Raw genomic sequence first — 24,892 nt, forward strand, 5'->3', positions numbered from 1 at the left:
TAAATCTAGACTTAGAGCTGTGCCTGGCAAGTACTGTAGCAGGTAACGGTGCAGCCAAACTTGACATGCTGAGTTTAATACCAGAACCCACATGTTAGAAGAAGAGGACTAATTCCCGGAAGTTGTTCTTTAATCTCTACATGTATGCTGTGGCTCCCATGTGGGTGTGTGTACAGACACACACACACACACTAAATGTAAAACCATTTTTTAAAAAACTGGGCTTGGAGGCAGAAGGATTAGAAGTTCAACATCATCATTCACTATATAGCAAGTTCAAAGTCAGCCTTATCTTAAGACCCTTTCTCGTAAAGAAAGAAGCAAAGAAATAGAGTGTCTTAGTCAGGGTTTCTATTTCTGCACAAACATCATAACCAAGAAGCAGGTTGGAGAGGAAAGGGTTTATTTAGCTTACACTTTCCACATTGCTGCTGATGACCAAAGGAAGTCAGGACTGAAACTCAAGCAGGTCAGGAAGCAGGAGCTGATGCAGAGGCCATGGAGGGATGTTACCTACTGGCTTGCTTCCCCTGGCTTGCTCAGCTTGCTTTCTTATAGAACCCAAGACTACCAGCCCAGGGATGGTACCACCCACAAGGGGCCCTCTCCCCTTGATCACTAATTGAGAAAATGCCTTACAGCTGGATCTCATGGGGGCATTTTCTCAACTGAAGCTCCTTTCTCTATGATAACTCCAGCTTGTGCCAAGTTGACACAAAACCAGCCAGTAACATAGCGTAACCTCATTAAAAAAAAAAAAAAAAAAAAAAAAAAAAACCAAAAAAACCTCTCATATTATTCCCTTAGTTCTTTCTCATATACTCTGAGTACTTTAACTATTGACTTCTGTGACTGAGAGTATATTCCTTTCCAGAACTTTTTGTCATTAATAACCTGAAGGATGGAACTAAAGAGATGGTTTAGAAGTTAGGAGCACTACTGATTGCTTTTCCTACAGGATTATGGTTCCCAGCACCCACCTGGTGGCTCACAACCATCTTTAACTACACTTCTAGGGGATCTGTCATTTTCTGTCCTCCATGGGCACTGCATGCATGTATTATACATACAGACAGACATGCAGAACACCCACACACACACACACACCCCACAAATAAGTAACCTGAAGGACTTGATTAGAGAACATCATGCTGTCACTCTGGTAGTCTGTGATTCTTTTGAGACTGTCAGAAGGTAGAGTTTTGAATAGAGATTCCAGTCAGGAAGCATTCCTGTACTCCAGAATCTAGAACTCTGGTTTCTGTTGGCAACTGCAAGGGATTCTCTGCTCCTAGGGAAACAAAAGTCATGTATGTAACATGACAGTGCAGACACTCCTAATGCAGACTCTTGCCACCTTTTAGTATAAGAATGCAAAGGGGTTAGATTCCAGAGCTAAGTGAATATGACACTGTAATCAGATGCTCCTGAATGATGGGTAGGGAAGGACAGGCCATTAAGAACATATGGGTGGGACCTTGAGGCACACAGATCTGTTCAGTAGAAGTAAAAGTCACTGAGAGGTTAGTGAAAATTGTGGAGTTGGTTTGGTTTGGTTTTATTAGGGGGAGAGGCCTACTTCAGGATCATTTTTTAGGAAATGATTGACAGCCTAGCAACACTTGGGAAGTCTGCAGAAATCAACATAAATAGGAATAAAGCCTGAAATTGATGTCTGAGTCTATAGGATTGCCTATAATCCTAGCATTTGGGAGGTTGAGGAGGTGAAACAGTTCAAAATCAGTCTAAGCTACATAGGAAATTCCAGGTCAGCCTAGGCTATGAGACCCAGTCTCAAACCATCCACTGAGAGAAAGAAGCCTGGTTTGTGTCCCCGCCCATGTGTGTGAGTGTGTGTGTGCATGTGTGTGATATGTATGCCTGTTTTGAGACATGAATCTTACCATGTAGTCCAGGTCTAACTGGACCTGGCTTTGAACTCATAGTAAGCCTCTTGCCTTAGATTGCTAAGAGCTGAATTATCGGTTTTCACCACCAACCTAGTTTCTTTAGTTTTTTTTTTTTTTTTTGGGGGGGGGGGGGACAGGGACTCTCTGTGTAGACAAGTCTGGCCTGGAATTCATGGTGATCCTGTCTCAGCTTCTCAAGTGTTGGAATTACAGGAGTTCACTAACGCCAGAGATATTTAAAGGGCTACTTCTAAGTAGCAGACACTATTTTCTTTGGATGAGTGTGGAAAAGCTTTTTTTATGAGCAAGGCTTCTTTTTGGTTTGAAATGTTTTATTTAAATTAATTTATTATTTTTACTGTTATTACTACTACTACAACTAGTAGTAGTAGTCATAGTATTAAATAATTTCTGGCAGGCCTGGATCTCACTTGTAGACCAGAATGGCCTGGAACTCAGATCTGCCTGCTTCAGTCCCTCTCAAGTGGTAAGACAAAAGGTATACACCTGGCCCATGAGCTGGGTATTGAAACCGATAGATACTATTATTCCTGTCTTAGAGTTGAGGAAATGAAGACTAGGATGGTCACATGACAGCAGTGAACAACAACTTTTTTTCAAAGTTTTTTTTTTTTTTATGTGTATGAGTCTTTTGCTTGCATGTCTGTATATGTACTACATGTGAGTCTGGTAACAGACACCAGAAGCTGGCATCAGATCTCCTGGAACTAGAGTTACAGCCTCTTGTGAGCCACTGTGGGTGTCTAGAACTGATTCTAGATCCTCTGGTAGAGCAGAAGTACTCTTAACTGCTGAGTGATTTCTCCAACCCCTGAGCTATGCATTTTGACACTCTCCAGCAGCAGCTTTACCAGATTGATTTCTATAAGCTTGGCTTTTAGAGGGCCGGAGTTTGATTTCTAAGCTGATTCATGGTTACTTTGCTGGGCCCTTGTGTTTGTACCCTTTGCCAACTAGGGGCTAACTGCTGCTGTCTGAACAATTCCCATACTTCATTTGTCTGAAAAATATGCACTGTTTTCATTCCAAAGACAAAAGAATCTAAGCAAGAGACATTCCAAGTTTGGGGATAAAACTTAAGCTCCAAGCCTTCCCTGCTCCCCAAATCCTCCTGAGCTTAATGACCACTGTAGCACCAAGCAACAGACAGACACCCCCTCTAGACTTGTGCACACATAAACATGGCCTTCTCTGAGTACAGAGGCCACATGCCACTTTGTCCTTCCTCTCTATAGAAAGTCAGAGCAGGGTAGTCATCACGGAGTTTCGGTGTGAGTAAATGTAACATATACATTCCAACTAGGATCTCACTGGTTTCAAAACAATTCTTTGAGGCAGGCAAGAATTTTGTTTCCTTTTTGCTATGAAGAAACAAGTAAAATGTGTCCCTAGTCACACAAGTGTTTGAGCCTCAGCCATGAACTTTCCATTGGGCTGCTTAATTTTCTTCCTTATTGATTGCTTTGGAACAGGACAGTGCTTAATTGTACATTTATTTGCTAATTTCTCCACACAATATTATATATTGATCTCTGTCTCCACTACACTATGGACATGTAAGTAGGTCCATTTTGCTATAATAGAGAGAAAGATGTGGTAATACTGGCTTTTTCAGGAGAGGCTGTTTTGGAGACAACAGGCTTTCAGTGAAGGTGCAGTGGTGCAGTTGTACAGTTTCGTGCAGTCGGGTCGTGGGATAGTAGACATCTGCAAGAATGGAGGTGGGGAAATGGCACCTCTGATTTTTTTTTTTTTAAGCTATTCATGTATCACCATCTAGTGTCCATTCTAAGGAAAAGCAACTCCTCTAAGGGCACAATAGGTAGAAAATTGTTCTTTTTGCAGAACAGCTGGTAGCCCACTGTTTCTTAGGGCCTTCTGCCACAGAGAAGTCTGGACTTGCTGTTTTTAAAACTTTGGATTCTATATCTGCCTTTTAGTCATCTTTTTTTCTGTTGATTTTGAGACAAGGTCTCTTTTAGCCAAGGTTGACTTTGAACACTCTTCCAAGTATTGGGTTTATAGTTTGTTCATCATCAGGCCTGATACTTTCATTTTATAATTAAATAGACAGGATCCACGGGGGGGGGGGGTGTGGATTCTATTGTCTATCTTTTTTCTTTCTTTTTACTACTTTTGGTGATGATAGTGATGGTAGTCTCACTGGTTAACCTGGATCTTGGATATAGACTAAGTTAGTCTTGAACTTGCATTGATTTTCGTGTCTCTACCTCTTAAGTGACTGCAAACACATGCCAATACATCTGGCCTTATCATTTACTTTTTTCTACCTCAGTTCTAAACCCAATTTCTCTTTTCTTTTCCTTTCTTTCTTTTAGATGGTGTTTCATTGTATAGCCCTTGCTGGTCTAGAACTCACAGAGATCCACCCACCTCTACTTCCAGAATGCTGGAATTAAAGGTGTGCACCACCATGACCAGCATTTCCTTTTAAAAATATTTTATTACATAACTTATTTGTGCGTGTGTGTGTGTGTGTGTGTGTGTGTGTGTGTGTGTGTGTTGGTACACGTGCACTGGAGGAGGCTGGTATAAACCATGTGGTATGGAGGTCAGAAGATAACTTACCAGAGTCTGTTCTCTCATTCTATCATGTGCAGCCTTAGTATCATTCAGTTGGTGTGCTTGGCAGCAGATACCTTTACCACTGAGCCACCTCACTGGCCTCTTTCCTCTTTCTTCCTTTTCTCATTCACATCCCCCTTTCATCTTCGTCCCTGACTTTCCACTCTCTTCTTTCTTACTTCCCCTTCCTTTGGACCAAACCCAGGACCTCACTCAGGCTAACCCTGCACTCTAAATCTTTTCTCTTTTCATTATCCTCATGACCTATTCCCTGATAACTTGATAGTTTCTACTAACTTAAGACCAGGCAACAGCTCAGTTCTTTCCCATCTCAGGGCAATTAGTAAACTCTTTCCCTTGGGTCTTGTCTTAGTTAGCATTACTAATGCTGTGATAAAACACTGTGACTAACAGCAACTTTGGGAGGAAAGGGTTTATTTGGCTTACACTCCTATATCACTGTTCATTATCAAAAGCAATGAGGACAGAAACTCATGTATGGCAGGAACTAGAGGCAGGAGCTGATGCAGAGACTGTGAGCAGGTACTGCTTACCTGCTTGCTCTTCATGGCTTGATCATCCTGCTTGCTTGCTTTTCTTTTCTTTTCTTTTCTTTTTTTTTTTTTTTTTTCTTTTTTCCTTTTGAAACAAGGTCCCTCCATATAGTCCTGTTTGTCCTGTTTGTTTTGGACTCACTTGCAAACCAGGCTGGTCTCAAACTCACAGAGATCTGCCTGCCTCTGCCTCCTGAGTGCTGGGATTAAAGGTGTGTGTTACCACCACTCAGTAGGAGGGCACTTTTTTATTTATTTCTTGTTATTTAGGGCTCAGCAAAGGACTTGATCTTTAGTAGGAATCTGATTAACTTGTTTAACAAATGAACAGATAGATAGATGGATTAAGATATGCAGAACAAAGAAGGAAGGAAGAAAGGAGGCAACAGGTAATCTTTTAAGATCTGCTCAGCACAGCTCCTTAGACATACATTTCAGCGTGTGTGTGTGTGTGTGTGGGGGGGTGCGTTCTTGTGCTTGTAACAGGCATTTGAGAGTCTAAGAGGTCTAGCCAATAATTTATCTTCCATAAGCTTCCCCCTCTATCATCACTTCATCTGAACCTAAACCATGAGATTTTGCTTCATTTTTATGTATCTTAAGAGCTTTCTACATTTGTTGAACCTTTCATATATATCTCCAATTTGAGAATAATTATAGACTTTGAAATCACAAAGATTTGAATTCTAGCCTTTTATTTCTCATCTATATTGTATTTTATAAAGAGATAAGGAATGCATTTGGTGGATGTGTAGTCTGGTGTAGGGGAAGGGATTGCCTCTTCGGGCCCATGCTGAGGTTTCCCTTCCCCCTGTGGGACCAGGGCATGGGGAGGGGAATTGGGAGTGTAGAGACAGAGAAAAGCTGAGAGAGAGGGGGAGAGGAAAGAGAGAGAGAAAGAGAGAGAGGGAGGGGGAGAGAGAGAAGAGAAGAGAAGAGAAGAGAAGAGAAGAGAAGAGAAGAGAAGAGAAGAGAAGAGAAATAGAGCTGGCCATGAGCATGTGGAGACAGAACAGGGAAAGGAATGGGGAGAGAGGGAGAAGGAACAAGGGGACAGAGCAAGAGGGAGAGGAGGGGGCAAGCAGGCCCTTTTATAGTGAGTCAGGCACACCTGGCTGTTGCCAGGTAACTGTGGGGAGGAGCCTAGACCAAATGCCAACAATCTTCATATTCATATCTGTCCCAGGCTGATGTTGTTATCTGCTAGGAGAAAAAAAAATGTGAACTGTCCTGTAAACTGGTAGTTGTTATAATTTCAATGTATGAGATACTTTAGGGGAGGGATTCAGATGTTTGTGAACCTGGCTGCATGGTCTTGTTTACTAGCAGTAGAATAATGGCCAACACAAGATTTAAAGCTAGTGATTGTGGTTTCTGTTGGCCCTGACTAGCTCAGAGCGACACAGCCAGCAGAGTAGAAAGGCTATATGCTGAGAGCTGGTGGCTCTTATTTTCTTCCTTATTGCCATAACCTATGGCATGTTGGCTGGCACCTTCTTGCCTCAGCTTTCTACATTGTTCCCCATCTCCCCCCCAACCCCAGGCTGCACAAGGCCCAGGAGGAGCACCGAACAGTGGAAGTAGAGAAGGTCCATCTGGAGAAGAAGCTGCGTGATGAGATCAACCTTGCCAAGCAGGAAGCTCAGCGGCTGAAGGAGCTGAGGGAGGGTACTGAGAATGAGAGGAGCCGCCAGAAATATGCAGAGGAAGAGCTGGAGCAGGTAGGAGAGTCTGCACAGGACGCCTTGGGAGGCAGAGGAGCAGGGTCTGGCTGGAAAGCTTCATTTGTGAACGTTTTGAAATATGGTTCAAATCTTTCTTCTGGACTTAACAATAAGGATAGTGGTAAAGCTATAAAATAGTTACCATGATTTTCAAAGAATGCCAGATAATGAGAGATAAGAATCTCTTCCCCCTCCCTTTTTCATTGAGTTATTTATATCAAGTGAACAAATCTTAGGTATTGAGCTGGTAAGGTTTTACATATGGGCATGCCCATGTAAGCAGCACTCAGAGAGCTCACTTTTGCTCTTGTCAGATTTTACTCCAAGAGTACCTGTTGTCATAGCCTGTAAACTAGATTAGTTTTGGATGATTTTGAAATTTGTAAAAATGGCAGTGGGGTTGGAGAGAAGGCTTAGCAGTTAAGAGAATGTATGTGACCTGGGGAAGCTACAGGTGACCTGGGGAAAAATTCAGTTAGAAGCTCTACCTCCTGTTGACTAAGGGGCCAGTGTAGGCAGAGACAGAAATCACTAAGCCGGGGCCCCTAGGCTGTGGCTCTGTGCTTCACAGAGTACCCTTGATATAGACTGAGAAGCCCTGAGAGCCTGATCTGTTATCTGCCATTTCTGTGCATTTGTGTCTTTGGACTCAGGTGTGGAAACAGCCCTATCAAGTGTCTCTGGAAAGCCTCCAGTGTTGCAGGAAGCTTGGTACAGTTCAAGGAAGGCCAGGGCGGGGGAGTGTTACACAGGCCAGAGAGTGGAGGTGCAGACTTAGTAGGCATGCCTGCAGCAGGGTATAGACTCTGAATGGTTGGTGGGCATGAGCCTGGACAGCCAGCTTGGTGACTGTCAGCAGTGGGCCCTGCAGTAAGTAAAAGACATGATGCTGAATTGGGTGAAGTACAGATGGGCAAATGAGGAGACACAGCTCCTGCTCCAGCATGTGCCCACATGATGAACCATGTCTTAGCTTGTTTTCCTTCTGGTTGAGTCTGGCAGCCAGGACCTTGTATACTTCTGGTTGGCGTAGAGTTCCATCTTAAAATGTTTCCCTAGCTCCTAGTGCCATTTGTAGCTATACTCTTGCTCATGGGAACTCAGGATTTGGGAGTTTTAGGGAGTGCCAAGGTTCTCTCACTTTGACTACAGTTCAGTTCAGTTGTTTGAGGCTATGTTCTGAAGAGCTAGGCTTAAATCCACCTTTACTCTGGGCCCATTGAGCTGGACCTTTCCACCTTCAGGCTCTCACACTCTGCATCTCCCCAACCTACATTTTTAAATGAGAAGAGATTCTTAAGTCAAACAATCAATCATTCATATATTTTACATATATATATGTGTGTGTGTATTATATATAATGTAAGAAGTGAAAATTAAAATCACAATGAAATGCCATTACAGCTACCAGAATGCCGAAAGTTAAAATGCCTAAAATATAAAGGTCATGCACAAGTGATAGCAGTATTGATAGGTACAACCCTTTTAAGAAACTATTTTGCATTTTCTTACCCTCTTCTCTACCTCCACTGATGTAGATCAAACTTGGGCTTTATATGTTAGCAAAGTACTCTACCACTGAACCATATTCATTGTTTGATGGATTTTAGTAAAGCTAATACATAAATGCTTTATTACTATATACCCAACAGAAATGAGTATTTATGCTTACTAGGAGATATGTATTCAAACATGTCCATAATAGTGTTACTTGTCATACTGCGTTCTGCAGCAGGCCACCTGGAGGAGGCGGGGAAAAGTCTGAAATGGGGAGTCCACAGTGGTTTCCATTCTCTTCTCTGGGTACCCAGGCACTGCTGGTATACCACTGAGAGGGGAAGTCAGGAACTGGGGGTCCAAGGTTTACCTTTTCCCTCAGGATATCTATGTACCAGGCAGGAAGGAAGAAGGCAGTGTCCTAGATGAACAGGATCTGGCCTCATTAGGAGTGAGTGCCCGGCACCAAAGGGCACTTACTAGAGGGGAGAAGCCTTACTCAGGAGTCTTAGGCATGGCTCTTAGTCGAAAGTCTTCCACGCAGAGACCACGCAGCTCTATGAGATGATTCTTGCTTATTCATATTGGGTTATTTGATGGTGGATGTGAATGCATATACTTTATTCGTGGTGAACCAGAGATTATACACCTTTAATGGGAAGGAATACCCAGTTAGGGAAGCTCATTGGCTGAAGGGTCAGGAATATTTAGATACCTCATTAGCATGGAGAACTCCAGGTGTTATGCTACTTGACTGAGTGTCCATGGTTCTTAGTGGGGTATCATGGTTAAGTGTTCCAGAGCAGGTACAGATGCAGGTAGAGAACGACTCTACTCCTGTCAGATCTCTGAGATTGCTGGGGTTTGAGCTCATTCTGGTAGCATGGTCCCACATGCCCTACAGTTACTTATAAAAGTCAAATAAGCCAACAACCCAAGTGATTATCAACAGGAAAATGAAAAAACTAGTTATTAATTACCTAGTAAATTATTATTCAGCAATGTAAATCACCTTAGGAATTTACTTAGGGTTTTTTGTGGGGATGGTACTTTTGATTTTTACCCAATGAGAAGTTAAGATGGATCTTATATATAAAGCATATGAAAGCCAGGCACTGTAGCTCATTCCTGTAATGGCAGCACCCAGGAAGGTGAGGAAGGAGAATTGAAATGAGTTCCAGATGAGCCAGGACTACCTATATAGAGACACTTTCTTCAAAATCAAAACAAAATATATGAGTATTTATTTATGTTACTCAAATGCCTGTCAAGTTAATAAAAATACATAATAGGTTAGAAAATAAAATGAAAAAACATTTAAATATTTATTAATTTAAAAAGCTATATTAAATCCCTTACTAACCAACCTAAACATTTTATGAAAAATAACTAAATTTTTAAATTTTTAAACTAAAACCAATATTTTTCTTTCTTCCTTTTTTTTTTTTTTTTTTTTTTTGGCAAGACAGGATTTCTCTGTGTAGCCCTGGCTGTCCTGAAACTTATTTTGTAGACCAGGCTGGCCTCAAACTTAAGAGATCTGCCTGCCTCTACCTCCCAAGTGCTGGGATTAAAGGCACTACCATCAATTTAATAATCTGTATATGCAATTTTTTATATTTTTTAAATGTCTGGCTTACAGGACTGCTCTATTCTTTTTGTTGTTTCTGATACAAGCTTTCTTTATAGAATAGGCTGGCCTTGAAGTGGTGGCTCAGCGGCTTAGGCGGCCGCCTGCAGAGGGCGAGCCCATGCCCTTTGTGCTCATGGGGAAAAAAAAAAGAAGTGGTGAGCTCTTACTGCCTCTGTCACCTGAAGATTGGGGTTATCAGCAGGCACCACCACAGCCATCCTAGATTCCATTATTAGTGTTTATATTCAGTCTGTTGTAAGAAAAAGAGGGTAAAAAGTCAATTAATGGCAGGAATAGGGGCTCATGCCTGACATCTAAGAACTCAGAGGAGGTGGAGGCAGGAGGATCAGAAGTTCAAGACCAGCTTCTACTTAGTAAATTCAAGACCACCCTGAGCTGCATGAAACCTTTCCTTAAAAAACTAAAACAAGGATTATAGATATGGGTCAGTAGTTAAGAGCACTGGCTCCTCTTCCAGAGGACTCGGTATGTGCGGCTGTGTGCAGGTGCCTACAGAGGCCAGAGGCATTGGCTTTCTTTGGATGTGGAGTTACAGGCAGTTGTGAGGTACCTCATATGGTACAAGAAATTGAACATAGGTCTTCTGCTAGAGCACTACTTACTCTTCACTACTGATCCCTCTATGCATCCCCCAGAATTAGATTTTTAACCATGTGCTGTGTCTACCACATTGTGATTTTTTAATGTAGTATTATTTTTTTTTTAAGTGGATGTAAGTATTTTGTTTGATCTATGCCTGTATACCCCATGTGTGCCTGGTGCTCAAGGAGATTAGAAGAGGTGTCAGATTCCCCGAAATTGTTGTTTCAGATGGTTGTAAGCTGCCATGTGGGTGCTGGAAACTGAACCCAGGTTCTCTGGAAGAGCAGCCAGTACTCTTAACTGAGCATCCCTCCAGCCCACATTGTGATGTCTTGAGGCCCACACACAGACCCCAATTTACAATAAGATTAGTCAGTAGCAGATATATTCCCGAAGACACCATGAAAGCTGTCTGAGACTGGCTGTTTGACCAGGAGAATAAGATAATGTGATAGCCAAGAGTATACCGGAGAGAAAAAAAGGTCTCCATTTGTGTTCTGCTTGTCACTGTTGAAGGGTGATCTTAAATAGGCTGCTTTTCTTCTTTGTGCTTATTCCTTGTATGTGAAATTCAGAGAACAATCTTTGTCATTTCTTCCTATTTCAAGAATTGTAAAGCAGGTATGGACTCAGAGTTGTAAAGCATTGTACAGAGGTGTTGGAGAGGATGTTAATGCTAACAAACAGATTCACATTCTCATGTCCTCATAGGTTCGGGAGGCCTTGAGGAAAGCAGAGAAGGAGCTGGAATCGCACAGCTCATGGTATGCTCCTGAGGCCCTTCAGAAGTGGCTGCAGCTGACACATGAGGTGGAGGTGCAGTACTACAACATCAAAAAGCAAAATGCAGAGAAGCAGCTGCTGGTGGCCAAGGAAGGGGTGAGGCCTGCTCTCCTGTGGGCTTCCTTTGCCTTCTTCTCTCCTCCTTGTCCTCTTCTTTTTATGCCCCCCCCCCCCAATTTTCTCTGCTTTACCCTGTCTCTCCCTTTGAGTGAAGAGACAAATGGACAGTGGATTCTGTTTTTTTTTTTTTTTTTTTTAATGTACACTGCTTAATAATGTACTGAAGTTTTTGGAGGAGGGACTGATGGTATAGGGATACTCTGCCCTGTCTTCTGGGTATGATAAAGCAAGTAGGAGTGGGCAGAAGGAAATCTGTAACAGCTTTCCTGCTGAAAAAGGCTGTCAAGGGAACAGAGGTCCTTCTGGACCTTGACTAAGGCTGGAACCTTTCACGTGTGCACCTTAGCAGGTTCCTGAGGTCCGCCCACTTCCTCCCTTGCCTTACTTCTTTGCTTCTTTCCTCTTTCTCTTTCTTTTCCTGTGAAGTTTAAGTTGTGTTAGGGGGGTGGGGACCCAGCCATGGGAAGGCCTCATTTCTTCCAACCATGAACCCATACTCTCTTTATGTTGGGGGCTTCATCTTGGCAGGCTGAGAAAATAAAAAAGAAGAGAAACACACTTTTTGGTACCTTCCATGTGGCCCACAGCTCTTCCCTGGATGATGTGGATCATAAAATCTTAACTGCTAAGTAAGTAGCACCAGTTATCAGTTCCAGCAATGCTAATACCATCCTTAATGATTGAGGTTATGTGAGGCCTTCTAACCACAGTCCCATCTCCTCATGATAGAGTGACAGCTCTGGTCTCCTACCCAAGCTCGGATCCAGCTCCCACTTTGCTCTTAAGTTTATGATTTATTGTGGTTTTTATTCATACATGCACCTATTCCAGTTTATTCCTCTCAAAAGTGATCTTGTTCTTATTGGGGTTTCCACACGGTCCACACCTGCAGTTCTTTCTTCCGACTTCAGGCAAGCACTGAGTGAGGTGACTGCAGCACTGAGGGAGCGCCTGCACCGGTGGCAGCAGATCGAGATTCTCTGCGGTTTCCAGATTGTCAATAACCCTGGCATCCACTCCTTGGTGGCTGCTCTCAACATCGACCCCAGCTGGATGGGCAGCACCCGCCCTAACCCCGCCCACTTCATCATGACTGACGATGTGGATGACATGGATGAGGAGATTGTGTCGCCTTTGTCTATGCAGTGTAGGTGACTTCTTTGTAGGGGTGAGCAAGGGGTGGCCTTTGGTGGGCAAGATGAGACATGTGTCACCTCTGTTCTGCTTAAACAGTAGTTGGGGAAGATAACTAGGAAAGATATAGCTCCTTCATTGGTTAATAAAACAATTCACATTATGATATTTCTTTATAGCTGTCCTTTTGGTGGTTTCTCCTTGCTGTATGCCTTCTCAGTCCTGTATCTCTGTGTCTCTTTTTTTACTCTGTTTTTCTGTTTAGTCCTCCTTTTTTCTTCTCCATGCTGTCTACCTTTATTAAAATATAATCTTTAGAAACTTTTTATTTATAGTATAAAATAATATTCATTTGGACTATTTATATTTATTTATGTTCACTTTATGTTTCTTGTTCTTAATTACTAAAGCAGGTGAATAGATTGATGTCTCTTTTCCTTGCCTTACTGCGTGAGAACCCCATATAGTAGCAGTCCTTTAAAGTCTTTCATTCCTAAAGTATCTGAGCTGGGAGGCATTTTTGCTCAGGAGAGAACTCCTGTACAAGTATGTCTGGCTGCTCACTGAACTTGGACTCCCCTACTCCTGTCACTATCCTGGTTCTTTCTTATTTTCCCCAAAGGTGATGAGAACTTTATAGAACAGAGACAAAGAGATAGCATTTTGTGGGAGTGCTTTAGTGATTCCCTTCTGGTCCACAGCTGAATTTTTATTTGAATAGGAGATTATTTTAGCTAAATAATTATGTTATGTTGAGTCCATACCATACCAGTGCAGAGGGGATTACAGGGCTGGCTTAGGGTTTCATTCCCCTGCCTGCCCTGAAGGCCAGGTTTTTTAATAAGGCTGAATTCATAATTCAGACAGAAGTTTATTTGTGAATGTCTATTTTAATGGCTGTGCCTGGAGCTTGCTGTAAAGTTCAGGCGAACATTGAACTTGTAATAATTCTTCTGCTTCCCACCTTACCAAGTATTAGCATTATAGACATGTAGGACCATGTACATTTTCTCGATAGTACTTTGCCCCTAACTGAGCCTCTTTGTCTTCTTGATCTGATATCTTTTTTGTTTTGTTTTGTTTTGTTTTTGTTTTTTTTTTTTTGTTTTTTTTTTTTTGTTTTGTTTTGTTTTTTTTTTTTTTTGAGACAGGATCTCACTGTGTCACTCTGGCTGGCCTAACTTTCTCTTTAGCCCTGGCTGGCCAGAACTCTATGTAAACCATAGAGAGCTACTTGCCCCTGCCTCCCAAATGCTGGAATTAAAGGTGTGTGTCACCATGCCTTGCTTGATCTGATATCTTGCTAGGTCTTTAGTCAAAGACCTATCAAGGTTTGGATCACTAATAGGCAAATCTGGATCCTAACTTATTGATCTAAAGGCTACTATGCTCTCTAGGTTAGGAAGAAGCTTCATTAGCTCCGAGCTACTCATTCCCTGTCCCCAGACCTTGCTGTATCCCATTGATAGACGGGCCAAAACCCTTCATAAATCAGATTCTCTTCTCCTTTTGGCCTGGCTGTTGACCCTAGATGCTGCCTGGCTGATGGGGCGTAGGTTCAGTGACCGCTCTCTCTGCTCTACATCCGCCGGCTCGGATGATCAGTCCCTCTGGAAATACCCGGGTTTGAGGAGCCCCTTTGGGGCTTTTGTTTTTCCGACTTTTGGAACTAAACCAACACTCCTATCCAATGGGCCCCTTCTGTTGCCTGCCTCACACCCCTGCCTGCGCCCTCTGTCCCCTCAGCACTGTCCTTACTAACTGAAGGGAGGGGTTCGGGGGTGAGAAGAATCAGCCTGTTCAGCTAAGAGCTGGAGAGAAGACATCCATGGTGATGGCTAGCTTAGGCCTTTCCCTTCAGCCCAGCCACAGGACTGTCCTGGTGGTATTGGACCTTCTTCCTGCTGGGCTGGGAGAGAAAGCAAAGGGAAAAATTTTTTCTTTTTTTTTTTCTTTTTCATGTTTCTTCTCTTTTCTCCATTTCTACTTTCTGTTCCTCTCCTTCCCTTTCTATTACGGGCTTCCTTTTCTTCAAGCATTTCATGCTTTGAAAGCTACCAGCTGTGTAAGCCCTGCTGCCTAACTCCTCATCACTATGGGATTGTGTTCTCTCCATGGTCTTATAAAGCTCTGCCATCCTAGTAACCTCTGACTCTCTCTAACTTTTAAGGAATAAATGTCTTTTTGTTTTTTTAAGTTGGAGCTGGGATTGAGCCTAAAGACATTCTCTGGCACATCTCTAGGTTACCTGGTGCCCAGGTCAGAGTGAAAATTATCCTACAAGAGCCTAGTTTGCAGCACTGATCTAGATCACTATTGTTTGTGTACATATTAGAGGAAATCTGGAAAGGGGAAAAACATGAATAGCAGCATTAAAAACCATAGAAAAACCATAGCATTAAAAACCATTAAAAAGATACTTTTCTTGCTTTTTTTTTTTTTTTTTTTTTGCTAACTTAAAAAAAGATTTTATTTTTATTTGAAATTATGTGTGTATGTGTGTAAGTTGACTTTAGGTTTGTGCACATGAATGCGGGGCCCACAGGGACCAGAAGAGGGCATTGAATCCCTGGAGTTGGAGTTAGAGGCAGTTGTGAGTTGTTCAAAGTAGGTGCTGGGAACTGAATTTGCATCCTCTGCAAGAACAGAACAGGTTGTTCACAGATAGGACCATCTCTCCAGCCTCTTCTTGTGAAATTTTAAAAGTGTGGTTAAGATATTTATTGAATACAATGACCTTGTTGATACTACTTAGAAGTCTCAAAACAACCCATTTACAAATGTAGATTAAAATGAGAATGGAAGTGTCTTGGGGTCCCAGCTGGAAGTAGAAAGACTTGGGCTCAAACTCTAGTGTTTGCGTTCCAAAGTTCAAGGCTAATTCATAAAAAAATTTCATCTTTTTTCATTTCTTGGAGCTGTTTGTTTGTTTGGGTTTTTTGTTGTTGTTGTTGGCTTTTTTTTGTTTTTGTTTTTTTTTTTTTTTTTTTGGTTTTTCAAGACAGGGTTTCTCTGTGTAGCCCTGGCTGTCCTGATACTCACTCTGTAAACCAAGCTGGCCTCGAACTCAGAAATCCACCTGCCTCTGTCTCTCAAGTGCTGGGATTAAAGGCGTGTGCCACCACTGCCTGGCTTCTTGGAACTCGTGTTGTTTATTTTTCTGTAACAGAGTCTTGCTATATAGCTTAGCCTAGCCTGTACATCACTTTATAGTCTGCTGGCTTCTAACTCATAATCCTCCTTCCTCAGTCTATCAAGTGCTGAGATTACAGTCATGTCCTATCACACCCAGCTCCAGAACATTTTAATAAGTATCTCCCATGTTATTAAAAATTTTTTATAAGTATCACTTTTAATATCTCTGTCATTTGCCAGAAAATAGATGCATTCTAATTTCTTTTGTCATTCTGACTTTATGCATGCTTCCATGCAACAATTAATAATGATCCAGTGAACATGTTTGTGTACAAGTCCTTGTCTGTGTTGTGAATTATTTTCTGAGGTTGGCTGAAAAGAAAAGGCTGGTTCTTGGTGCTCTCCCGGACCTTGCTCCTCATCCCTGTCCTCTACTGTCCTGCCTGTCCCACTAACTAACTGCCTTGCAACTTCCCTTTATAGTGACATTGGCCTTAGTTCTCCTTCTACTGAAGTTGCCACTAAAATTGCCCCGGGCACCTTCTCTACAATTTCCCATCCTTTCAGGTCCTGTAGGGGGAGGTTTCTGGGAGGTGGTGTCCTTTTCTCTGGATTGGGTATCAAAGGTCCAGAGAGGTGTCTAGCAGGCATATCTTTATGGGTACCTGCTTGCCTGTGCCCAGCTTGGGTGCCCAATTTTTATATTCTCTTTACTCTCCTTGCAGCCCCCAGCCTGCAGAGCAGTGTCCGGCAGCGCCTGACGGAGCCACAGCTTGGCCTAGGATCTCAGAGGTTGGTAGAGGGCGAGGCTGGCCACTTCTTGACAAGCCGGGTATCTCTGCGGCGAATGCGTAGCCTTTCATCCGGACAGTCTTTCACTTCTGAAGGCCACGGGACCAGCCCTCCATCTGCCTCTGCTTCTTCTTCCTGCTCCTCTTCCACTACCACCATCGCTACCACCACCACCTCCACTACCACCACCACCACCATCAACACCGTCCATGTTCACCCTGTTTATTATCACCACAGCACTTCCTATTTCCTCCAGATGGATCCCTACCCTGACCCAACCCCTTCTGACAACATCGCTGTGATGTCTGGGCATTCAGAGAGCTTGGGGTATCAGCTATCTCTCTTCTCTTTCTTCCTTCCCTTCCTACTGCTTTTACCTTGGCCTCTGCCTGCTGCCTGCTGCTGCTTGTTGACCTCTGGAAGGTGTGGTGGGCAATCTTTCCCTGTCCTTTCCTTTCTCAGTTCAGAAGATTCCTGATTAAGGTCAGCTTAATTTCCTACACCTGTCTTTCCTTTGCTGTTTGGGGCTTTTTCTAAAAATGAGTAGCAGTCCTCTTCCCTCATGATCCTGTATCACTTGTTTAAATTATGCACTTTTAGATCAGTCATCTCATTTCCTTTTCTCCTTAAACAATTATACTCTGTGTGGGGCACTTCTGAATATGGGGATTCATAGATGATAAGATGCAATCCCAGTCACTATGACCTATAGTCTTGCTTGGGAAAGGCATACAGATAAACTGCAACAATTTCATAAGTGCTCTGGGGTACTGAGGAAGGAGGAATGACTAACAGTGTGTATCTAGGTGGAATGCTTTACAAAAGAGATGACATTTGTGGTGAGACCCTGTACATAGAGAAAGAAAAAGGGTGTTCTAGCTTGAGGAAATGTTGTGTACAGAGGAATGGAGGTGTAAGAACATATTATACATTTGTAGTGAAAACACTATGTATGTGGCGGATGAGTTCAGAAGGATGCAAAGGTCAGAAAGGCTATGGGTTTGGCCTTTATCATTTTAGAAATGGAGTATCATAAAAGGGTTTCTGAGCCGGGCAGTGGTGGCACATGCCCTTGATCCCAGCACTTGGGAGGCAGAGGCAGGCGGATTTCTGAGTTTGAGGCCAGCCTGGTCTACAGAGTGAGTTCCAGGATAGCCAGGGCTACACAGAGAAACCCTGTCTTGAAAAACAAACAAACAAACAAACAAAAATGGGTTTCTGAATGAAAGCGAATTGGCTATACTTCTATTTTGGAGGACTCGGGAACAAGTGCTTGCTGCTAAGCTTGACCTGAGTTTGAACCCAAGAGCTCACATGTTAGGAGGAAAGAGCCAACTCCAGGAAGTTGCCCTCTGACCTCTGCATCTGTGCCATGTGCATGTGTGTAAACACACAAAGTAAATAAGTGTAATAAAATAAGAATTAAAATCTTTCCATTTTATAAATAACATTTTAGTGGCCTGTGTATGGGAGAAAAGGAAGACTAAGGATTTGAGGCATTGCAGTGTACCACTTGGGGGCGTATTGAGGCCTTGGTTTGGGAAGATGATTTACTTATAACTGGCCACCAGGTACAGAAATAAGAATCTAGTTTGATACCTAGGTGTCTAGCCTGACTGAGTAAATGAGTACAGCCTTCATGGAATTATAGTACAGGAGAAGGAATACAGACTTGGAAATTTGGGACAAGAAAAGCAGCAATTAAAATGTTTAGTTGTTAAAGTAGGTAGTTAAGGCTCTGAAAGGGTCATTTTTCACAGGCTGCAGAGATACTTAGGACATTCTTGACTTTTCATTCAAGATGTTTGTTCTTCTGAAAGGTCTCAGTAAGTGACCTAGAAAAGAGCTGGAAGTTTCTCCTCAGCTTGGTCTGGCAGCTCATTGACTTTCCCTGCTAATATATCAAAATGTTAGGCGAAGATCAAGGGTTGATCTTGTATGGGATAAGCTTAGGACTAAGAAGGAACTCACGTTTGGAAGAAGCTCTACATCCCAGAAATTGTGACTATGGCTCGATCTTGGTTGCTGAGCTGCAGCCTGCTTACTCTGTTGATTTCTTTTGACTCAGCCTCATCTCTCTGCCTCTGCTTTTTCATGAACCTGGATAATTATCCTTGAGAGATATTCCTTTTGCTTCCACAAAAGGACTGTCCTTACTAGGACTATTACTTAGCACAGTTGCTCATGTTCACTCTCATCCTCATTTTCATCTGCAAGTGTGGGAAGAGAGACTGCTCCTCCCAGTACTTATGGAGAGGACTGGGATGGTTTGGGTTGCTGGCATTCCATGCTTGGAGGCCTAAGCCCAGGGCAGTGGGGAGGAAGGGTGGGTAGTATCTGCATTCACCTGGCCTGTTCACTGCTTAATTTTCTTTTGCACCATGCACCAGAGGATCATCTCTAAAGGCAAACAGGCTCTCTAGTAAGGTTAGTAGTTTGGGATGGGAGTTCAAGGCAGCTTAGCCTTGGGGAGGGATAGCTCTGGCCTAAAAGGTCTCAGAAGTTCAGGGAGGGAAGGTGAGCAAACCTTAATGGGCGTTTCCCTTCTTTTTATCTACTAAGGCTTTCTCCTAGACCCTTATCTTTCTATGGGATTCTTAGCTTTTAATTGATGAGGGAGGCATTGAAGGATAAAAATCAAGAGCAAGTTCAGGACTGTGGGTCAGAAAAAGTGAGGCTGGGAAGTCCAAGCTATTTTATATCTTTTCCCTGATGTATAAAGGTAGAAATTCTTAGGATCTTACCTCCTCAGTTTAAAAATGCCACCACTTTTAGTGTGGATTCTTGGAATGTCTTAGAACTTTCTTAGTGGTATGCATTTATGTGGAGGATTGTTATGTGCCTAGAGAAACAAGGACACTTTTTAAATGTTTAAGTTATAGGCCTGGCAGACCTCAAACTTGCTCTGTAGTTAAGGGTAATCTTGACTTTATGATCCCCACGTTTCTACTTTCCAGTTGCTTGGGGTATAGGTGTGTGATACTACACCCAGCCTTGGGTTTGGGGCAGCTCTCTGTTTTGGCCCCAAAGTACTAGAATTACAGATGTGCATTGGTGAAGACATATTTAGATAGAAGCAAGGACCGGTGTCAGATATATGAGGATAAGTAGGAGCCTGAATATTTACAGACAATGGGCTATGTGGCGGAAACAGTATTTTTAGTAGTAGAATTGGAGCTAGTATTGTCTCCCTTCAGCTACAAAGCCCCATGGAAGATCAACTGGCTGTGGAGTTCCTGCTAGTTAGTTGTTCCCTGAGAAAGAAACCTATAATAGCTATGAGCCAACCCTTTACTTTTGGATGTTTCAGGAGGCTGATACCCTTCCTAACCTTGATCCTTGGTTTCCTTATCTGGTCCTGTGTTTTCTCTCATATTCTTCTAACTTAGATGTTTATACTTTTTCTTTTGACCTTCCCCTCTGCCTCTATTGTGGGCTCTCAGGCCTCTGGGAAAGTGAAGAAAAGTTTAAGATTGATAGGGAACCCTTTGTTTTTGATAGTCACCTCTTTGTTGTAAAGGAAGGAGCAATAGCATCTGGTGTTGGTTTATGGACTTCCTAGGCTCAGCCAAGCCCTTAAAAGGATTTTAGTCTCTGAACTAGACTCTGTGTGTGTCCAGTGTATAATGGCATGATCCCATAATTCAGACCTGCAAAGAAAGCCTCTTGTGACTAGTCTTCATATTGGCCTTCCAGGTTGGCTGGGCTCGTTGCCTTTACTTCTACAATACTTTGCGGTTTTGCAAATGCTTTGTTAAGATTTTTGTTCCTCCAAACAATTTTGTAAATAATTAGTTTAATATCATCCTTGTTGGGTAAAAATTGTGACTCAGCAAAGTTATATGACTAATTTAAGATTACACAGAAGGGTCTAGAGTTCTTCTCAACCCCTGTACCTTAAAGGCCAATGTTCTTTCTTCCTATGCCTCTTTATGTTCTCCCTGTCAGCAGAGCTCTGAAACAAACCCCACACTTCCTTTTTTTTTTTTAATTTTAATTTTGCAGAACTTCTCCATGCCCACCTATAAATTCTGTGAGAGGGTAGGAAGAGGCAACATCTTGGCCTTTGGGTTGAATGAGGGGATAGTTTGCAAGGCTGTTCTAATGTCTCCTCCCCAGCCTTGGTTAGACCTGCTGACTGCATGTTCTGTTCTTTGGATCCTGGCCCAGACTGCATGCATCCCAGGTGTGATAGAGTAAGTGGGGGGGGGGGGAGGGAGAAAGGCATGGAAAACATGATTTGGAACAACATGCAGCTTCTATGGTAGCTTAGGTTGAGGCCTAGGAAACTTTGGCAGCCATGGGAAGGCAGATCATTGAAGAGGATGCCTATGGAATTTGAGCCTGTGGTTTATATCAGTGTAGCACCTTGGAATTCAGTAGGGACCAGGCCCAGCTATTGCAAAGCTGTTGGCCTGATGATAATGATGCTATATAATGACATTTGTTTTTGTTTCTTTTTGTTTGTCTCTTTTCGTTCTTGTTCCCTTTCTCCTATTTCTACCCAACCTACTTTCCTCCTTTTCTTCTCCAACCTGTCCGTGCTTCCCAATTCTGTCCCCTCTCTTACCCCGTCCTGATGATTTATTCAACTTTCATTACTCATGTCTCTTTTCTTCTCATCCCGTTTCCCTGCTACCTGTTTCTTTTTCTTCATTTTTTTCTGCCTATCTTTGCCTTCTCAACATTTTCCCTCTTCTGCACCTTTTTTTCCATTTCCCTGTATTCTATGTTCCTTTTTCTTCTTTGTCCTTTATCTGCAGGGATTTGACCCATTCCGATTCGGAGTCCTCCCTCCACATGAGTGACCGCCAGCGTGTGGCCCCCAAGCCTCCTCAGACGGGCCGTGCTGCAGATGAGGCTCTCAGTGCCATGCCTTCCAATGGCAGCCATCGGCTGATTGAGGGGGTTCATCCAGGATCTCTGGTGGAGAAACTGCCTGACAGCCCTGCTCTGGCTAAGAAGACATTACTGGCGCTAAACCATGGCCTAGACAAGGCCCACAGCCTGATGGAGCTGAACCCCTCAGTCCTACCTGGTGGCTCCCCACTTCTGGATTCTTCCCATTCTCATAGCCCCAGTTCCCCAGACCCAGACACACCATCTCCAGCTGGGGACAACCGAGCTCTGCAGGGTAGCCGAAACACTCGAATTCCCCACTTGGCTGGCAAGAAGGCTGTGGCTGAGGAGGATAATGGTTCTATTGGTGAGGAGACAGATTCTAGTCCAGGCAGGAAGAAATTTCCCCTCAAAATTTTTAAGAAGCCTCTTAAGAAGTAGGCAGAATAGGGTGGTAATGTTGAGATGGCCTGTCCTTCCCTGGGTCTTCTGCTTTCACCTCCCTTCCTTTCTTTGAGATATCTGGCCCCTAGAATGGGGCTCGGAGGGGCTGGCCCAAGGGCCTGGGCACTGTACATACCTGCCCTGCTCATCCTTGGTCCGTCATCATTATTTATTAACTGACCATGGCCTGCCTGCCCTGAAACCCTTCCAACCATGGGCTGCTGCTGTCACATCCTCTCCACTTCAGTGCATGTCTTAGTTGCTGTTCCCTCAGTTCCTACTCCACTTTTGGGGTCCAGCTTCTGTCTCTGCTGTCCCAGTTTTGAGGTTTGGTTTTTGTTTCTGTCTCCTGCTTTCAGGCTCCCATTACTCCCCAACGTTCCTAGCAGTTGTGGGGAAGATAGGAGGAGTAACTTCTGACACCTGTACCTCAGATCTGTTCATCCTACTCACAATCATTCTGCTTACCCCAGACTGGGCCAAGGTCCCAATCTCTGGGGTTTGTCCTATGGAAGTGTGGTGGACTGGAGGGAACCTCACTCTGGAGCTCATTCGGATTTCCAGGGCTCCATTCAGGGAGTAGAACCACACCCAGGGAACAAGTCACCAGAGTTTCAGAGAGACCAGGCTTGGGATTGTGGGAGAGACTTCTCTTAATTGGAGGATGAGTAGATGCCAAAGCTGTGGGCTGTAAGGCAGTTGCCGTTTCTCTTTTGCCCTGCCCACATCTGCCTTCCTCTTACCTCTGCTCCCCTATATTGTAGGAGTGTATCTCTTAAGAGGTGCTGCCCTGAAGCTCCTCAAGCGTCAGTACTACTGGGGCTCAGGACAACTGGCTCCCCTGGCTATGGGAGCCACAGTGATGACGTAGGGCTCTTGTGGAGCCTTGGGCAAGGATGTTGTATTTGAACCAAAAGACAAAGTTTTAGAGTAAAAAAAATAAATAATAAGTAAATCTCCTGAATTTCCCAAGTGCCTGCACAGCATCCTTCCTTTGTCAGACTCCATTTTCATGTTACTGCATAGCCTGGGCCACAGGCTCAAACAGACACAATTGGTTTGGGGAAGGGGTGGAGAAGGAAGATGGCATATGTATGTGAAGGTTGCTGTGTGACCACTTCTCCCCCCCCCCCCCCATGCCTCCCATCTTCCAGACAACTCTCTCCTTTACCTGTTTTTGCTATGGCTGTAAAGGTATTTTTCCCTCTGCCCCATTCTGTCATGCCTTTACCCTGTGTTCCTAATTTGGGCCTGGGTTAGGTGCAGCTGGGACTAGTCTTAGGCGGGTGCTAGGCTGTAGACTGCCTTGGTGCCCCCTGGACACCCTCACATGGGTTTTTCTGTGTTATTTTCATAAGATTCTTTGAAGTCCAATAAAGCATGTAGGAGATTTTAACCTATTATGGCTGTGACTCTTATTGTGTCCCTGTGGCTTAACAAACAGGATTAAGAGGTTGGTGAACCAGTGGGTTAGGGCACTTGACATCAAACCTTACAGACTTGAGTTTTATCTTTGAGACCCACATGGTAGAAGGAGAGAACCAACTCTGAAATTGTCCTCTAATTTCTACACATGTGCTATGCGGTACATGCACAAGGAGGAGTACAAAAAATACATTTTCTTCTTTTCTCCCCCCATATCCCCTAGACAAGTTTTCTCTGTGTAGCCCTAGCTATCCTGGAACTTGTTCTGTAAACTGGGCTGTTGTTGTAAATAGAATTGGGGGTTTCTACCCCACCTGAGATTTTAGTTCCCAGATAAAAGACACAAAACCTATAGATTTATAATAGCCTTAAAAGCACTAGAGCTGGGCAGATATCAGGTCTCTAAGCTATTTTATCTACTTCCCTATCAATAATCCCTAGTTATAATTTGCCATTTTCTGCTTTGGCTGCTCTCACTCCAATTGGCCAGCCCTCATTACCAGTTTTCACAGTTCCTTATTCTATAGTATCTTCTCTCTTCGAGTCTCTGCTCTTTCCTCCTCATTGGTCTCTGCCTCAGATCCCAAGCCCAGGGAATTGAAGCTCCACCTACTTCTCTTTTGCCCAGCTATAGGCTGTAGGCATCTTTATGTAACCAATAGTTTTAAATTAAGGAGCAGGGTTACATAGTATCACTTGATGTGCCCGAGGATATGAGGCAGAGACTAGGAGGAGGAAAGAACAGAGAAGTGAAAAGACATCATGAGATAAGGGACTGTGGGAACTGTTCATGAGGGCTGGACAATCAGAGGAAAAGCAAGGAAAGCAGAACATGGCAAGTTATAACTAGAGGTTATTGATAGGATTTCCTCATCCCTGAGGGAATCAGACCTTGGGGGCCAGTATTTAGCATTAAATACATAACCCAGCTAAATAAATTAGTGTTTTGAAAAACATAAAAGGGGTAGACTGTGGTGGCATACACTTTTAATCCCAGCAACTTGGGAGACAGAGGTATATGGATCTCTGTTTGAGGTCAGCCTGGTCTACAGAGTGAGTTCTAGGACAGTCAAGGCTACACAGAGAAACCCTGTCTTGGAAAAAAACCAAAACCAACAAAAAACAATGACAACAACAAAAACAAAAGGGATAAAGAAACTATTCTTCATTTGCCTAGGGTGAATGAAACTCTAGTGTACATACCTGGAAGCTCTCTGGTCAAGAGATACCTAATAAAATACAGAAAATTTTGTTTTCTAGTTAAATTTGAGTTTTAGGTGAAGACTTTAGTATGATCATGCCTTACACAATATTTGGCATTCAGTTTTATTAAATAAACCTGACAGTCTTTTTCTTTTCTTTTCTTTTCTTTTTTTTTTAAGATTTTGGAGTCAGGGTCTTATGTATTTCAAGCTGGCCTTGAACTCATCATGCAGATGAATCTGTCCTTGTATATATGCCACTCTACCCACTTGGCAATACTATTTTTGAACCATCTTAAAGGGAAAAAAAAAAAAAAGAACACTTATTACATGCCTGTGTGTTCCATAGCCTTTGTGTGGAAGTCAAAGGACAACTTGTAGGAGCTGATTCTCTTCTGTGTGTATTCTGGGGGATTGGACTATGATTGTCAGACTTAGTGGTATGACCCTGCCTTTTTTTAAAATTAAAGCATACAGTCTTTGAATAAAA

At 43.1% G+C, this 24,892-nt stretch overlaps 1 protein-coding gene across 5 annotated transcripts in view; it reads left to right on the forward strand.

The window, feature by feature from the left end:
* The window catches only part of Stim1 (stromal interaction molecule 1), a 170,165-nt gene extending 146,990 nt beyond the window's left edge, over positions 1-23,175 (forward strand). The window contains exons 7-14 of one of the 5 annotated variants that reach the window (XM_076939275.1): positions 6,615-6,792; positions 11,240-11,407; positions 11,960-12,060; positions 12,343-12,578; positions 14,097-14,189; positions 16,426-16,492; positions 18,883-18,919; positions 21,256-21,453. In XM_076939275.1, coding sequence (XP_076795390.1) covers positions 6,615-6,792; positions 11,240-11,407; positions 11,960-12,060; positions 12,343-12,578; positions 14,097-14,189; positions 16,426-16,492; positions 18,883-18,919; positions 21,256-21,300 — 925 coding nt within the window. In that variant the 3' untranslated portion in view covers positions 21,301-21,453. Of the gene's footprint in view, positions 1-6,614; positions 6,793-11,239; positions 11,408-11,959; positions 12,061-12,342; positions 12,579-14,096; positions 14,190-16,425; positions 16,820-18,882; positions 18,920-21,255 lie in introns of all 5 variants that reach the window. The other 4 variants (XM_034502745.2, XM_034502763.2, XM_034502754.2 and 1 more) reach the window with 4 other exon arrangements.
* The last annotated feature ends 1,717 nt before the right edge of the window (positions 23,176-24,892 follow it).

Source organism: Arvicanthis niloticus, chromosome 1 (genome assembly GCF_011762505.2).
Source record: "Arvicanthis niloticus isolate mArvNil1 chromosome 1, mArvNil1.pat.X, whole genome shotgun sequence".
In the NCBI taxonomy this organism is placed as follows: domain Eukaryota; kingdom Metazoa; phylum Chordata; class Mammalia; order Rodentia; family Muridae; genus Arvicanthis; species Arvicanthis niloticus.